This window comes from Gymnoscopelus braueri, assembly GCF_963280865.1.
Source record: "Gymnoscopelus braueri genome assembly, chromosome: 17".
In the NCBI taxonomy this organism is placed as follows: Eukaryota; Metazoa; Chordata; class Actinopteri; order Myctophiformes; family Myctophidae; genus Gymnoscopelus; species Gymnoscopelus braueri.
In genome coordinates this window covers 48,504,517-48,522,179 of record NC_137617.1, presented here as the reverse complement: position 1 = coordinate 48,522,179, position 17,663 = coordinate 48,504,517, and the positions used below count along the sequence as shown (strand labels likewise).

General features: G+C 40.4%; 1 protein-coding gene across 1 annotated transcript in view; it reads left to right on the top strand.

Annotated features, from left to right (window-relative positions):
* LOC308105206 (kelch-like protein 21) overlaps positions 1-17,663 on the top strand; it is a gene marked incomplete at its 3' end in the record, with an annotated part of 40,914 nt that overhangs the window by 9,835 nt on the left and 13,416 nt on the right. The window contains exons 9-18 of the mRNA XM_080455841.1: positions 3,315-3,506; positions 4,213-4,356; positions 5,871-6,027; positions 6,654-6,788; positions 7,814-7,948; positions 9,050-9,241; positions 9,430-9,564; positions 11,452-11,653; positions 11,748-11,836; positions 16,685-16,700. Coding sequence (XP_080311967.1) covers positions 3,315-3,506; positions 4,213-4,356; positions 5,871-6,027; positions 6,654-6,788; positions 7,814-7,948; positions 9,050-9,241; positions 9,430-9,564; positions 11,452-11,653; positions 11,748-11,836; positions 16,685-16,700 — 1,397 coding nt within the window. The remainder of the gene's footprint in view (positions 1-3,314; positions 3,507-4,212; positions 4,357-5,870; positions 6,028-6,653; positions 6,789-7,813; positions 7,949-9,049; positions 9,242-9,429; positions 9,565-11,451; positions 11,654-11,747; positions 11,837-16,684; positions 16,701-17,663) is intronic.

Here is a 17,663-nt window from a genome sequence, read left to right as displayed (position 1 = left end):
TATTTGAAATCCGAACGTTTATGTAGATGTACGAGCTGTAAATGGAGAAAGTGCAAAAAACAGGTTGAAGTTTCGTCATGACGGTCATGATATGACCGTCATGTAATATGTAGTTTGCTGCTATAAATCTAGTAGCAGAAAGCGAACTATAGTAACTTGTAAACAACCCAGTGTGCAGACTGTGCACAAAACACGTGGGCAGCTATACATGGATGCAAACAAGTAATCTTTAGGTGACACACTCACCGTTTCCAAAATAACATTAGGACACAAACAAGCCTTTTTTTTTAGCTGACCTTGTATTGGAACTGTACCATCATGTGCTTTGTTTCTGCAAACTTCTAAATACAGTATTCAATCAATCAATCAATCAATCAATCAATCAATCACACTGCTACTAGTGAATGATTTGTGAGTAGTTTATATTTACCCTGGTATCTGTCACCTTTTTCATTCTCAATGAGAACCACTTACTGGTAAATGAGAACCATTTACTGGTAAACTTGACCTGAGTTGGCTCTGTCTGTACTTAGTTGGAATGCTTTTTCCTTCTACTCCAAATCTCTTTGCCAGAAATAGCCGATCTACAAGCTCTACGGCTTATGTTTTCCCCTTAGAATATAGATGCTGGTCCATGAGGCACTTTATTTTATTTCATTTTTTCATCTGAGATGTATTTTATTAATTTTAATGCAAGCATTGGTGTGTCTGTGAATTGTTATGGTTTAAAATAAATATACAAGTTCAATGAGAACATGTTCCATGTCTGGATGTATTCCTTAAAATTGCGTTTTTCATCAAAAGGATGAGAGGAAATGCTATGTGAAATATTTTTTAGGTTAGATGGAAATGTTCTATATTATCTGCTGACAAAAAAAGTAAAGGGCTTATTCAGAGGTCTTCAACAGGGGGTCCGCGGAGGTACTGCAGGGGTCCGCGAAATTGCTGTTTGATTAAACAATATTATTGTTTGAAAAAAAAAAAAACTTTTTTTCAAAATGTCAAATTGTCTTTAAACATAACATGAATCCATAGCAAACAGATAAATGGAGGCACAATGCACAATAACATGGTATGTTTATTCATATTTTGTAGAGAATTCTTTGTTTTGCACACCTACTGGGGCAGGTGCGTATAGGAGCAGGCAATATAAAACACAATTGTATACATAAATATACAATATATGTGGTAGCCCCCCCTACCCTACGAGGTAGGGGGTCCCTGCTCCATCTCCCCATCAGTTTGGGGGTCCCTGGCCTGAAAAGGTTGAAGACCCCTGGCTTATATAATTGTCATGACGGGGCGATTTTTTTCATGCGAATAATACGTTTTTTTAAAAAACCTTATAAAGTCAATGCAAGCTTCCACACCAGTTTCGCGGAGCGAAAAAAGCGTCTTTTAATTATTCGGAACGAGTCCGAATTTTGCGTATATTCGCCGGTGTGTAACCGCCTTTAAACTTGACTAAAATGTCAACAGTTTTTGTCGACTAAAACTAGACAAATAAAAATATGTTTTCTTGGACTAAGATAAAGACTAAAATGCTGGACTTTTAGTCGACTAAAACTAGACTAAATAAAAAAAGGATGAGTATGACTAAATGTGATAAACTAACAAACGTCTTTGAAACTGGACTAAAACTGGACTAAGACTAAAAAATTGCTGACGAAATCAACACTGGTGCGCATGCGTCGTCAAAATGCATGCTGCGCGGCACATCAAACGAAGGGAGGCGCTCGTGTTCAAACAGCTGGGACCGCTGGGACAGGAATTTACTTCTTGAAGCCACACTCACACCCCATACGCGCCCCATACACACCCATGGGGCGGAGGGGGAAGGGACGCATGCTGCACATGAATGTGTGGGTGTGGCCTGGAATCCAGTCAGTCGCACACGGCAAGCTGCTGGCTGCATTACAGGCACTTGTCACCGATGATGAACGCACCGTGATGTGGTGCAAAATAGCACTGTGTAATATATTTCTGTTGGCCTTCCACAAAGCGAAACATGCACGTCCTATATTGGTCTTAAAAACTGGCAGATATTCGAATATTATTATTATTATTATTTTTTTTATTTTTTTTAAATATATATATATATTTTTTAACAGGAACAGTACAAAAAACAATGTATCGAGTGCTTGGATCCAATAAAACATATCTTTTGTTTGTTTTTATAACTTGAGACATGAGTTTTTTTGTATTGTCCCTGTCAAATAAACATAATAAAAAATGTAATTTTTTTTTAATGTTCAAATATTAATTTTCATATTCGAATATACATATTTTCCCAATATTCGAATAATATTAGAATATCGAATATTCGTTTGACAGCCCTACGTCCTATGCGTTCATTTGAAGATGACATTCCACCATTCAAGAGGCTTGGAGTTAATGTCGGGAGTGCCTATCAGTCACGTATCCATGTATCCCCAAGCCCCCAGAGTTGCTGAGAAACATTGAAGCCAAAGCTTCAATGTTGGCCAAAGCTGGAACTGCAGGTGGGGAGAAATACATGCACGAGCAAAACATACTGAGATATATTTATATATATAAATATAAATATGTAAACATATTATACATAAATACATATGCATTTACATATAAATATGCATCTCGAGTGTATTTAATAAATATCTCGCGTTCATTCCTTGGCAACGGGGCTGCCGTAGGACGCAAAAAGGACACTAGTGCGCATGCTCATAACTCTATGGTGTGTCCAAAAACGACTCAATAATTCTACTTCCGGCAGGCTTCCGGGTGCTTCAAAACGCCACTGAGCACATTCATTGAAATGATAGCTGGGGGCGGGGCAATCCGCCCTCTAGTTATATTATACCTCTATGTGTATCCCTCTTTTATCCATCCTGCGAGATGTGTCGTGGCAAAATGTATTTATTTCTTTATTTGGTGAGCACCAAGTAACATATCCAGTAGGGCTGTCAACTTTCCTCAGAAATGAGTTGCCCTTACCAGCAATTCCGAGCGTTTTCACTAACCTTTGAAAAATCACGGAATATTATTCTTCGCAACGAGCCAGCCGCCGATCGCTTCAAAAGACGTAGGGGGGTCTCGTAGAATCGGAGGAAAGAAGTGTGTTCGTTTTCGCCAAAAAGCAAAAGAAAGCAGAGAAAATGTTATCTTTATAAAACCTATACACGGTAACTAAACCATCTTGATTTTGTTGTGTTCACGTGATCTTTGGCTGTACGCTTCATCATCATTATCATCATCATCATTTTGATTCACAGGCTGCGGAAGAGCGCCCGAGTTGAATTGAGTTAAATGAAGACATCTTGTTCATTTTGGTCTAGGCCCTGCTGGCAGCGTCAGACTTGTTCGATGTCATGGCCGTTCGAGACGTCTGCTGTGAAGTCTTGCAGAGTGATGTGAACATAAATAACTGTTTGGAGATTTACTGCTTTGCCGAGGTGCACTCCTGTGAAGGGTTGAAGAAACACAGCATGGACTACATTCTGGAAGACTTCAGTGTCATCCACCAGCAGGTCAGTGATTGAGGGATCATATATTTCCCCAAGTTGTTTGTCTGTTGTTGGCTTTTTTCTCCTAATCAGCAACATCCCACCTCCACAACTGACCCAGACCTGGGCAGAAACATTCAATCAGTCAGTGATTGGATATATATTAAAGCAGGGGTTCCCAAACTTTCTGTTACCACGGACCTGCTGACGGTTCATAAAATGTTCGCGGATCGGCAAACTTGTAGAGTGACGCATTACTTCACCTGAGTTACATCTCCTGATAGTTGTACTTGAATGTTGACATGAAATAATAATCCTGTTTAGTGTTTCATTAGTGTGAAAAAAATCAGCGTGCAGTGACGCTGCTGGTAAACACGCGTTGAAAGGCTAGGATCAAGATACCAAGGATTCGACAGTGATGTCACTACTATGCGACACGGAAGTAGCACGGCATAAAGATACCAAGGATTCGTCGGTGATGTGACGTCGCCGACGAATCCTTGGACATGTGACGTTGAGTTGAGTCTATAAACAAAGTTATAGACTCAACGCTGCCTAATGAATTCTGTGCCAGTGAATGAGTTAATAAGCTATAGTCCATTTAACTAAATAAACCAATCCATCAGCAGTGAGCACTTCAGAGGAGAAAAGGTGACTTCAGTGTGAAGTGTGAGAACAGACATCTCTGTCGTATATCAGCTAATCTACTGTACTTTTCTTCTACCAATAGGAAGCGTTCCTCTCTCTCCCTGTGGAAAGACTGACAGAGATTCTCTCCAGTGACCATCTGAATGTTCCCAAGGAGGACATGGTGTTTGATGCTGCCATGCTGTGGTTAGACAGGTGTCCTACCCGCAAGCAGAGCTTTGAACAGGTCAGTCATTTCTTAGTCTCACCTTGTAAGACGATCAGAGGTCTCTGCCTGTCAATATGTCTGTGGTCGGGGGCACTGTGGCGCAGTCGGTATGGCTGTCACCGTCACTAGAAGGTCCTGGGTTCGATTCCTGCCGGGGACGCTGGGGTCATCAGTGCCCATACCCGAGGTGGGGTTGGCAAAAGGGCCTTTCTGTGTGGAGTTTGCATGCTCTCCCCGTGTCCCCTAGGGTAGGTACCCTCACAAAAAAACATGCAGTAATCCTGGTGGAGGGGAAAGGAACTGGTTGGAATAACCCCCCTGTCAGGTGATAAGAACTGGCTTTCTAGCTCCTCATGCATTGAAGGAGGCATGAGCTCAGCTCTGGGCTCTCCCCAGGCTGGCAGAGGGAGAGTAGCGCCCATGATTACATAGTCAATTGGCACTGGGTGAAAAAAACAGGGTTACAAAATCATGGGATAAAAAAATTGATTAAAATATGTCAGGGGTCTTCTAAATGCAAGGTAGTTTCTAGAACAGAGCCAACTGCTTGACATCTATTATCTCTGCTGTCAGGCAGTAACCAACTATGTCCAAAATATATATCTTTTTTATAAAAGTTGGTATTGTGACTTTCTACATTGTCACATACTTGCATGTGTCCTTATATTATCATCACTTTGACTTCACCCCAATCCAGCTCAAGTGGAGTTAGGAGGTTTTTGACCAGTGAGTGTGGAGATGGTTGAATTGATTTAATTAAAGAAAATGAAAAAGTTGAAAAACTGAGATAGGAGGTTGGCGACGATATGTTTCATCCTGGTATTACGCATGATTTTATTTGACTATATTGGGTGAAAAACATAATGGTGTTCTGTGTACTTTAACCATTTGACTGCCAATCACGTAGATCTACGCGAACCGATTTAAAGCCGCCACGTGCCAATCGCGTAGATCTACGTGAAGTTAATATTTTTTTTTTCCAATTTCACCCAAAGACCAAGGAGATATGATTAGTTGAATATCTAGACTCCTATCCACTTCCTTGTTAACTTAAAACTTAAAAAGTCTGTATTTCGGCTCCTGAGTACTTTTTTTTTCCAATGAAAAACTCTGGCACTGGCTAAAAAAATATGAAAATAATTCTGGCAGTTAATGGGTTAAAGATCCAGTGCAATGACATTTTCGGTCATTTTATTTTGAAGTTTTAGTCTGACATACACCGTCTACTCTAAACGTCATCTTGAATGAGATTCAAAACAGAGTAGTTCTGTAATTAAAATCAGCTGTGTTTGGAGGAACGTGCAGCTTTGCGAATCAAGATACATTTATATTCATGAAAGTTGATCTGTCATCACGCAGTACGTTTTCGTTTACTGGAAGTATTAAGATTGGCTTTATAGGGACTTTTGATATAAATATAAATACAAATGGGTTAGAAAAAATTTATAATTGGCATCTATTGTTGGGAATGCCCATATGATGACCATGGATATGCTCTAAAATTGTGAAAAACGTATTTTTCATTTCACTAGATCGTTAAGGTGCTAGAGCACATCCGTATGCCTCTCATCAGTCCCTTGGGACTGATGAGAGGGACTGTCGGAGGTTGTCAGAGGTTAATCTCTTGGGCCGAGGAGCGGGCCAAGGAGCCGCCCAACTGTAACGCAGCACGCCCACGCAGGACCGCAGGTAGGTACCCTACTGCAGTGGTTCCCAACCTTTTCAGCCCGTGACCCTTAGGGAACCCCCAAAAATAATCATATTTGAACTGGGGACCCCCCACCCTGAAAAGCACTTGGAATTGTAGGCATTACATTTAGTTTAGACTAGCATCCACAGATAAATATTGTGAAAATAGCAAATAGCAAAATTGACCAGTTTTTGTAGTATAGTATGTTGATTATTTTTGATGCAATAATCTGGGGACCCCCCGTGACCCCCCCCCCCCCCCCCCCCCAAAAATAATCATATTTGAACTTTTGACCCGCCACCCTGACAATCACTTGGAATTGTAGGCATTACATTTAGTTTAGACTAGCATCCAGATACATATTGTGAAAATAGCTGATCTACAAGATCACAACGCCTCGCAACGCAAGCCGTTATGCCATAATCTGGGGACCCCCCTGGGGGTCCCGACCCACATGTTGAGAACTACTGCCCTACTGTAACATAGCACGCTTGTTTAAAATATGACGAGCTGAATCTCACAGGCCACCATGTGAGATGGTCTCTTTTTTTTTATGAAATAAACGGTTGATGAACTCTTAAATCTCCTCTTGTCTGACCTGCTCCTTCTCCACCACTGGTTGTAGTGATCGTGACAGTGGGAGCAAAGTCCAGGGTGAACCATGTCGACACGTTTGAGAGCTTTGATCCCCTGACCGACCAGTGGAAGACAGTTGGACGACTGCCCATGAGAGTGAACAATCCTGTGGTGTTTGCCTTAGGTGAGAAGTTCATCAACTCAATCAACTTGGGGTTTGTTTTGCCTCTGAATTGTTGAAATGTGAAGACAGTAAAAAAAAGTAACGAGAAGGAATACAAGTACAGAGCAGTGCTAGGGTGCATGTTTTTTTCATTTACAGGTATCAAGCCATTAAACTAGAATCGTGTTTTAGAGGTGCAGTAAGCAATTTGGGATTTATTAGCAACAGTGATCATAGGATAGCTAGCGTACGTTGCTACATTTATTGTCTCCGCTAGGCCGAAAGGCATGGCGAGAGAGTATGTTTTACCCCCTGTCCGTCCGTACAGTCATGTAATCAACACGGATCTGTCCGATTTCCCATATTCCATCCTCATTGCCTAAGGTTGGCTTCCAAAGTTTGAAGAATGAGTCCGTTTTGAACAAAATGCCTCAAATCATGAACGCAGCTTGCGATTTCCGTGATGAAATTTCACACACACATTCCCACTAGGCCGAGGAAGAAATGCCACCCTGACCTGGCGGAGACCTCTGCTCAGAGGAGCACTTTTATTAGTTAATAGTGCTATCATTCGGTACTCTGTGGATGTAAACATATAACCGCGCTTAGCTTGGGCTCCATACATTTGGTGGAAGCTGACTTTACAGCCATTGTAAACGTAGTGTTTCCCACCTGGCAGCTTATGTCACCGCACACTGGAACTATTTTGATGAATTTCTGTGAATTTCTTGGCTTGAAAAGTGAACCATCACAATAATATTATAGACGAAGAAGAAGAAGAAGATATATGAAGTAGAGTTCTCCCGATACCTGGATCAGAAATGTGTCCGATACTCTTTTTTATTTTGGTCGTATCCGTCATTCCTTCTCTCAGAGTCAAGGGATCCTTCCTAAGTTGCGTTAGAGCGCCCTCTTTTGGAATTTTCAACAAAATGTTTTTGTTTTGAATTGACGGAGATCTCCGTCAATGGCAGGACATGTGTTAAAATATGTATTTATTTTAACAATCAAGGCAATGTTTCAATTCTGCTCTTCTTCCACCATAGGCTCTACTCTGTATCTGTCCGGAGATACCGGTGACGGTTATAGTCCACTCAGTCCATGGTCGCTGTGGCGCTATGATCCTCATTGCTCATGGTTGAAGACACAGGCTCACACGAAGTTGGTACGCTGTCACCAAAGTAAGATGTCAAGCAATGCCAATTTAAAGATATTTTATAATTAAAATAAGTGTTAAATAGCTCTGTATTCTGATAGTTCTCATTGATATAGAGTGTTTGTTCAGTAACAGGAGTCTCCATGTCTCTCCAGCTCTTTATTAAACAGAAAATGTTCTGGTCAGGATACCAATTTTATCCAATCAGGATAGAGAACTCAGTTAGGACACAGATTAAACAATTGCAATTGGAATTGATGACGCAAATAAATGAACAATTCGAACTGGAACACTTTAAAAATTAAACTGATAAATGGGTACTCTCTCCTAATTGGATGCAATTTTGATAGTCGGTGATGGGGTCGCAAAAAAAACCCAGTGGGGGTTCATTTATTTTGGCAAGCTAGAAGACTTGTCTAGGTCCAGTTGCAAATTGCAGACAGGTGCTCAGTGTTGGGCAAGTTACTTTAAAAAAAGTAACTAGTTATAGTTACTGCTCTCAAAAAGTAACTAGTTACTTTATTAGTTACTAAATTATAAAAGTAACTAGTTACTTTACTTTCAAAATAATAACAATAAAAATTAAGGTTTTTGTGTTGTTCTGTGGCACTCCCTATCATTGTAGACTGACAAAGTTTACATTTAACAGTGATACAGTATTTTTTTGCGTCCTTTATCCCCGCATATTCAAAATAGTGGTTAAATCTCCAAGCTGCTACTGCTGTCACAGTTATCTTCTAATTAAATTAGAAGGTTTCTGAAAAGGTGGCTGTACAGAGGTAGCAGAATGAATCTGTTCCAACCACCACAAGTGGATCCAGTTGCTGGTTGTACCAGAGACTGTGAGCGGAGTGGGGGACAATGCCGCTCCACGCTACAGGGGGCTGTTGTCACGCTCGCTATTCACCCATGTTGATAATTATTGCACAGCATCATATTAGTCAAATTACAATGATTCAAGTTGAATTCAAAATGATCTGTTAAAGATCCTGCCTTTAACTTAGTTTTGGAATAACCGCTAAGTGTTGTTACCTTGGTTACCCAATGAGAGGCTGCATATGGCGAAGATCATCACTTCAATGATCATTTCAAGTTTTCCCCCTGTTCAACCCCACATGGTCCATAGCCCTGGTGGTGCTGGATGGATATCTGTTTGCAGTGGGGGGCCGGGGCTGGGATGATGACAAGACTCGAGACTCGATGGAACGCTACGACCCCAACACAGACACCTGGCAGCTGATGGACTCTGTCGGTGTGGGAGCGCATTACTATATTGGCAGCTGTTTGGTCGCACTGGATGGACATCTCTATTCTATTGGTATGGAACAGATTCATGCACCTGCAGGTTCAGCCTGCTGGGTTTCATGAGGTTGTGTTTTTTATAATGGTATTAGTGTATGTCAAGCATAATGGTTAACTGAAAATATACAAATCCTTTCGTATTATTTTATGTATTCATGCTTCTCCTGTTGACAGTTAATAATGTTTTGTTCTCCTGGACCCTAGGTGCTGCTCCAGAGAAACGTAGCCAGGTGGCCAAGTTCAATCCTAAAACATCTGTTTGGACAGAAGTTGCTCCTATGCAGATTGCACGTACTCAATTGGCTGCCTGCACTCTGAATGGAAAGATCTATGTTACAGGTAACATACCGGTTCTTAACCATTTCACTGCCAATCACGTAGATCTACGCGAACCGATTTAAAGCCGCCACGTGCCAATCGCGTAGATCTACGTGAAGTGAAAAAAAAAAAAGACCAAAGACCAAGGAGATATGATTAGTTGAAGATTTAGACTCCTATCCACTTCCTTGTTAACTTAAAACTTAAAAAGTCTGTATTTCGGCTCCTGAGTACTTTTTTTTTTCCAATGAAAAACTCTGGCACTGGCTAAAAAAATATGAAAATAAATCTGGCAGTTAATGTGTTAAAGGCTCTTAGTTAGTGGTGGAAGAAGTACTTCGCTTTTTTTTTTAACCTACAGTAAAAGTAGTATGACCACAATATAGAAATACTGTTACAAGCAAAGGTCCTGCATCCCAAATTTTACTTGAGAAAAAGTACAAAAGTTGAGGCATAGAAAAATGTTCTTGCTTGCAGTACCACATATAAAAATACTTAATATGCAGAATGACCCAATCGACCCTTCGCTAAACCCCACCCCAAAAGCGATTGCCAATGCCAGCTTAGCAACCGTTGTTAGTCTGGCATAGGTCTGGCAAGCTTTTCACCTGCCATAGCTGTCAATGTTATTTCGCCCGCGCACACACAATCATTTGCAACAGAATAGCAATAATATGAATACCACGGGGCTTAAGCAATTACAGCCTGTCCCTATTGGCCGTTTAAGTGCACCTAGCAAGTTTCGTAAGTTTAGCATGCTGGGAACTGGAGTTATGGCTGTTTAACCATTTGACTGCCAATCACGTAGATCTACACAAACCGATTTAAAGCCGCCACGTGCCAATCGCGTAGATCTACGTGAAGTTTTACTTATTTTTTTTCCAATTTCACCCAAAGACCAAGGAGATATGATTAGTTGAAGATCTAGACTCCTTTCCACTTCCTTGTTAACTTAAAACTTAAAAAGTCTATATTTCGGCTCCTGAGTACTTTTTTTTTTCCAATGAAAAACTCTGGCACTGGCTAAAAAAATATGAAAATACCTCTGGCAGTTAATGGGTTAATGCCCAGCCAATAGGAACACAGAGGAGGCGGGGCTTAAGCAATTACAGCATGTCCCTATTGGCCGTCTAAGTGCACCTAGCAAGTTTCGGAAGTTCAGCATGTTGGGAGCTGGAGTTATGGCTGTTTAATGCCCAGCCAATAGGAACACAGAGGGGGCGGGGCTTAAGTAATTACAGCACACATGCTGTAATTGCACCCCCCTGGCAGGCCCTGGCGGGTCCCCTGGGTGCCGCTCGTGGTACCTGGTGTGACTATTGTGATGGCAGACCCCTGACCAGTGTTGGTGGCGAGTTTGGTGCCGATCGGAGCAACAGTGCACCTCACAGGTCCGCGTGTGTGTGCGTGTGTGTGTGTGTACACACACACATGCGCGCGCAGTGCTGGCTCACACGTGTGTATCGTTGGCATGTGTGTGTGTGCACAGTGCGCCTCGCAGGTCTGCATGTTACGTGTGTGTGTGTGTGTGTGCACACACATGCGTGCACGTGTGCTGAGCCAGCATGTGTGTGCATGTCTTTAAGTGGCGCCATGTGACTGCTTGCATCTTAATGTTGTAATCAGCTGCAACTGTTGAGGCCGGTGCTCGGACCGACGGGCACGCACGCACGCACGCACACACACACACACACACGGTCAAATGTATGTTTTCCTCTGAGATGTAGTGGTGTAGAAGTAAAACAATTCAAACACTAAAAGTATCTCAAAATTGTACAGTTCTTGAGTAAATGCATTTAGTTACTTTCCACCACTGATTACCACTTATTTCCATTATACCCACTTAAACTTCACTGTAGTTTGGGCTATAATAAAACATACTAACAGTCACTACTTGTTTATCTATAGGTGGTCTGTGGACTGATGAGAACAACAAGTTGTATGTCGCAGGGGAAAATACGATGGAGTGCTACAACCCCAAGACCAACCAGTGGACCATGTGTGCCCCCATGGACGCGAAACGCTACTCGCATAGTATGACTGTGGTGGATGGAAAGATCTACGTGCTAGGAGGGGTGGATGAAGCCTATGTTATCGATGATGGAATCGGGTAAGACACTGCTGCTCCATGAATGTCTGAGAAAAGGTGTCTTCTGCTCCATACCAGACATTTCTCTCACTGCTGTTGGTCTCTTTTCATGCAGATATCATTATGCCATCGAGTGCTACTGTGAAGAGACGGACACGTGGGACACTGTGGGAGAGATGCCTGCTGCTCGCTACGGTCTCCAATGTGCGTCTCTCAAGCTGAGGAATAATCATGGTCAACCCATAGATTATGATTCTGATGATGATTTTGAAGATGACTGTCACGAGCCTGATGATTTTGAAGATGACTGTCACGAGCCTGATCCATGGATATATGAATATATATGAATTTATGGATCATTAGATATACAATAGATATATAATAGAATATGATTATGATGTAAACAATGATGATGCAAATGAGGATTATGAAGACTTGATATTATCATCTACCGGCTCTACTGCGGCAATGGATTCTAGTAGCATGTTGGTTTCAAACCTCCCTGTGCAGCCCTCATTTTATTGGTTGCTCTCGGTAGAGGAAATAATGTTCTTGGATTAATGATCCCTGTCTTCTCTGGCTCATGATGTGCTCATGGACTACTCCTGAATGTACACTAAAGTATCATGACAGTTATAGGGCTGTCACCATTACACATTTAAATTGACGATTAATTGTCACTCAAATAATTGCGATTAACGATTTTAATTGTGTGTTTGGCATTGAATGAACACTGGAACATATGAATAAGAATTTAATTTCTGTTTGCCTTTTAGGCTTCCTAAACAAAAATTGCACAGGGCAGATATGACAAATAACTTAAAGGGATATTTCACTTTCAAATAAAATAAACATTTAAAAAATATATTAAAAATAAATGAAAAAAGTAATGGAAAGATCACGGCCCCCTCACGCATTAGAGTGTCCTACTAATGTGTGAGGGGGCCGTGATTTTGCCATAACTTTTTTCATTTTTTAAAAATATGTATTTTTAATGTTTATTTTATTTGAAAGTGAAATATCCCTTTAAATATGCAAAGAAATTGACATTTCATAATTTTGTAAAATAGTATGTAAAAGTAATGTAAAATAGCGTAAATAGCAGATCTACAAGCTTACGTGTCATAAAGTGACACGTTGAAAGCTTGTATATCTGTTATTGCTTTTTTTATATTTGAAAAAACATTTTTCAACATGGAGACGATTATGCAAAACTGATTGTGATTATCTCAAATAATAACGATTAGATGATTATGTAATACAGGCCTAATGACAGTTACCTGATTAGGTTGTGTCTTATAAAGCTGTATAGCTTATAGACTGTAGAAAAGAAATGGACTAAGTGACTCCCTTAGACTCTACAGACCGTAAATGAAGCCTATTTTTCAACGACTTCAAATCCGCCATCTTTCTATATCCGGTCCGAATATGCAAATAAGAAACCGGAAATTAATGAATGCTATTGGTTGGGACCAGAGCGGGGTTGGGGATCGAATGCTATTGGTTGTGTCGCTTGTCAATTAAATAATCACAAGGTTCATCTCCTACAGCATACTCTACTTTATCATCAATTTAAAAAATAAATGGGACCATAGTTTACCAGAACTCATATCATGGTGATTGAAAGAAGACTTTAAACTATAGCGACTGGAAGCATATAGTATGTATGACAATGTTTATTAAGGTAATAACATCAAGTGTAAAGTTTGGCAAAAACCTATCCGCTTGAATAGAGCCTAATTCTTTCTGACACCAGCAGGGGTAAAACGGTGAGACTACTGGCCATTCATATGATCTGTCACTTCATATAGGGCATAGCAGTGGCGGCCATTTTGTGGTCAATGTATTTTTCCCATTGACATTTCCAAAAATATTTATATCAATTAATTCAAGCCTAGAATCAAGCCATCCAGGGTCCTGGTGAATCATGACCATAACACATTTTTTTCTGCGATTTCTTTTTAAATTTATGTTATATTTAATTATATGATATACTATATTTAATAAATACCCTTTGTTTTGCCGTTTTCAAAAAGTTTCTTTCACAGAATCAAACGTGTAGTGGTCATGATTCACCAGGACCCTGGATGGCTTGATTCTAGGCTTAAATAAATTGATATAAATATTTTTGGAAATGTCAATGGGAAAAATGCATTGACTATTTTGGAGTGGAACCAGAAAAAAGGCCGCCACTGCTATGCCCTATACAGCCTCAATTTACAACTCACAAGCTGGCCCCTTGATCAGAACAGATGCTTCCTGACAACTCTTCACCCTTCAGCCCAGGAGCTGTCTATCTGTCTGGTGGTGTGTTCAGATGTTGTACCCATGGTGAATAGCTGCTTCCTCTGCATTTCTTCCCCCTGAAGACGAGCCATTTGCTTTCGCCTCACCTGAAAAAGAGAAGGAAGACATCATGCCATCTGCCTCCCTCAACCCATTCAATGCGGGAACGCATCTGTGTCATTTTAAGATTTGACACAGATTTTTTTTTAAATAGCAGATCTACAAGCTCATAGCGTGGCACCGAGTGCCGCGCTATGAGCTTGTAGATCTGCTATTTAAAAAAAAAATCTTGAGCAATCATTGTGCAAATCTTGAGTATCTATATTTTAAAGCTAACATTTGTAACACAAAAATAATAAAGGAAGGGAAACATGACTGCAGTTTCCCTACACTTGTCCTCCAGCAGAGGGCAGTAAATGTAACATAAAACCTCCACACTAGTTGTTCTGGGTGACCAACGGATTTGCATGATGGGGTGTAAAGTAACTAAATACATTTACTGAAGTACTGTACGCTTTTGAGGAATCTGTGCATTACTGGAGTATTTCCCATTTTCAATACTTTTACTTCTATTCCACTACATCTCAGAGGCAAATATTGTACTTTCACTCCACTACAATTATTTAAAAACTTGAGTTACTAGTTACTTTGCAGATACAAATTATTATATTATGAAACGTACATTAACCACTTTAGCCCTATTTTATACCTCGCTATTTGAAAATAGCAGCTCTACACGCTCACAACGCGTTGCATTCGCGACGCGTTGTGAGCTTGTAGATCTGCTATTCTCAAACATTTCAGTACTTTTACTTTTGGTACTTTATTAAGTATATTTTGATGCCAATACTTTTGTACTTTTTCTCAAGTGGCATTTTGACAATACAGGCCTTTTGCTTGTAACAGAGTACTTCTACATTGTGGTATTGATACTTTTACCTAAGTAAAAAATGTCAGTACTTTTCCCACCACTGGATCTAAGTGAGTGTCAACCTTGAACAACTAAAAGGTGCTTGTTGATGTTTTAGTTTAGTGCAAGGACCCCTTTAGCTGAGAGACAGATGAAACAGGGACCCCCTCTAAGTATTGCATACTGTGTTGCAGATTACAATTCTTCATACATTTCATTGATATCTTCATAGACTTGTTTGAGAGCAACTGTCAAGATGGATTCATGTTAAAGGAGGAGTTCACCCAAAAAAGTACTAATTTTCTATCAATTGCACACCCCATGAAGCCTTGATTTCATGGATTTATTTTTGTTTTTGTGGCATTCCTAAGACAATAATTTGATGACCGTGTGTATTTCCGGTAGGAGACACAAATAATCTACTTTGTGTCTCCTACCGGATACATTAGCCGGTAGGAGACGGGAATCAAATTATTAGCTTAGGAATGCGACAAAAACAAAAAAGAATCCATGGATTCAAGGCTTCATAGGGTGTGCAATTGTTAGAAAATAAGTCATCTTTTGGGTGAACTCCTCATTTAATGTGTATTTTCAGACATTTTACCACTTAAACCATCAATACTTGGTGGTAAACTTGACCTTCACTCTGTACTTAGTCTGCTCCCTTTTCCCTCTACACCAAACTTCTTTCCCCAAAAAATAGCCGATCTACAAGCTTGTTAGCTTGTAGATGGGCTAAAGTTCTCCACAGAATAAGGAGGACGCTATAGTGTTCAAGTGGTTAATGTTATAAAAAATATCCGTGTGTGTGTGTGTGTTAAAGATATTTGTTTTATTTACTCCACTGCGCCCCCTACAGATCTGGTCAATATGAATTACCATTGACCACATCTGTAGGGGGCGCATGTGAGTACATTTCCGTCTGGCGGACATATTTTATGTTCTGCCCCAAAAGTGTATTATACAGAGAAGGTGGGGTGTTGAGAGGCTTCCCACCCTGAAGAATGGATTTTCAACAACACAAAACAGCCTTTGTTTCGGTGAGTAGCTAAATGGTTTTGTTTATCTTTTACTAAAGACGGAGACCTCACACAGCAGTGTGTTGGGTCAGAGAGCAGAGCGTTAGAGAACTCACTACTGATCTGAACCACAGATATGCTGCGTATAAGAGAGAGAGAGAGAGAGAGAGAGAGATGAGAGAGAGAGAGAGAGAGAGAGAGAGAGAGAGAGAGAGAGAGATGAGAGAGAGAGAGAGAGAGAGAGAGAGAGAGAGAGAGAGAGAGAGAGAGAGAAGAGAGAGAAAGATGAGAGAGAGAAGAGAGAGAAAGAGAGAGAGAGAGAGAAGGGGGTGGAGAGAGGTAGAGAGAGAGAGAGTAGAGAGAGAGAGAGAGAGAGAGAGAGAGAGAGAGAGAGAGAGAGAGAGAGAGAGAAGGGGTGGAGAGAGGTAGAGAGAGAGAGAGAGAGAGAGAGAGAGAGAGATGAGAGAGAGAGAGAGAGAGAGAGAGAGAGAGAGAGAGGTGGAGAGAGACTGAGTGAGGGAGAGAGGTAGAGAGAGAGTGAAGTGAGTGAGAGAGGGAGAGAGAGAGGTAGGTAGAGAGAGCTCCAGTCAGAGCGTGCATGGGGACAGAACGGGACAGCTGGTGGATGTTCACTCATTATTATCTTTATCTCTCACAACAAACAGCTGTTATCAGGTGAGCAGATGACTTCATGTCCTCCTTATTAAACAGATAAAACACTTTATAAAGGATGTATATATATGTTATTATAGGTTAATATATAATACATTATAACAGGCTGTTTATGTCCAGGTGAAGGTGAGACTGTGTAACTGCGTTTTCTCTGTGATGCTGCAGTCCTGTTCTCTGACAGGTTGGATATTCAATAGCCTACTTTCAGTCATTTGTTTTACTTAAGTAAAAGTATCAATACTGCAATGTAGAAATGCCATGTTAGGCTACAAGTAAAAAGTCCAGAATTAAAAATGTACTTGAGTAAAAAAGTACAAAAGTATTGGTATCAAAATGTAGGCTACTTAAAGTACCAAAAGTAGAAAGTACTCATCATGCAGAATGTCCCATTTCACAAGTTTTCAAATGTATACAAATCTTTTGAAAAATAGCAGATCTACAAGCTCACATTGCATCGCACTATAGATGTATATGAAGTGGTTAATTTAGTGGTCAAATAATTGTAGTGGAGTAAAAGTATAATATTTGCCTCTGAGATGTAATGGAGTAGAATTAAAAGTGCGGAAATTTTTAAATACTCCACTAAAGTAAAAAAATACCTAAAAATGTTACTTAAGTGCAGTACTTGAGTAAATGTACTCAGTTACTTTACACCACTGAATACTTTATTAGCAGTTTGCAAGAAAAAAAAGCGCAGGAAAGTACAGTTCAATACAAGGTCTATAAAGAGGATTTTAAACCCAAGAAAGCCTATGTCTTGTTTCCATTGGGGTCCTTTGTTACTTAGAGCAGTGGTTCTCAAACTTTTTCATGTCATGGACCCCCCAGATTGATATGTATTTGGCTGCGGACCCCCATCTGAAAACATTCTGTGCCAGGAACCCCCGGTAGCAAAGATTTGAGTAAAAAAAAAAAAGATCATAATATATATTCAAAGATTTGCAAAAGAATTTCATGATTTGTCAACAATAGCAGATATACAAGCTCATCTCTGAGCTATTTTTGAACAGCCAAAGTATAGAATATGGTTAAAGTGGTTAAAATGATTGTCACACTACATTTAGCTGGGGACCCCCTGGTACCCCCCCCCCCCCACCCCAAGGACCCCACTTTGAGAACCGATGACTGAGACACGTACACTGTC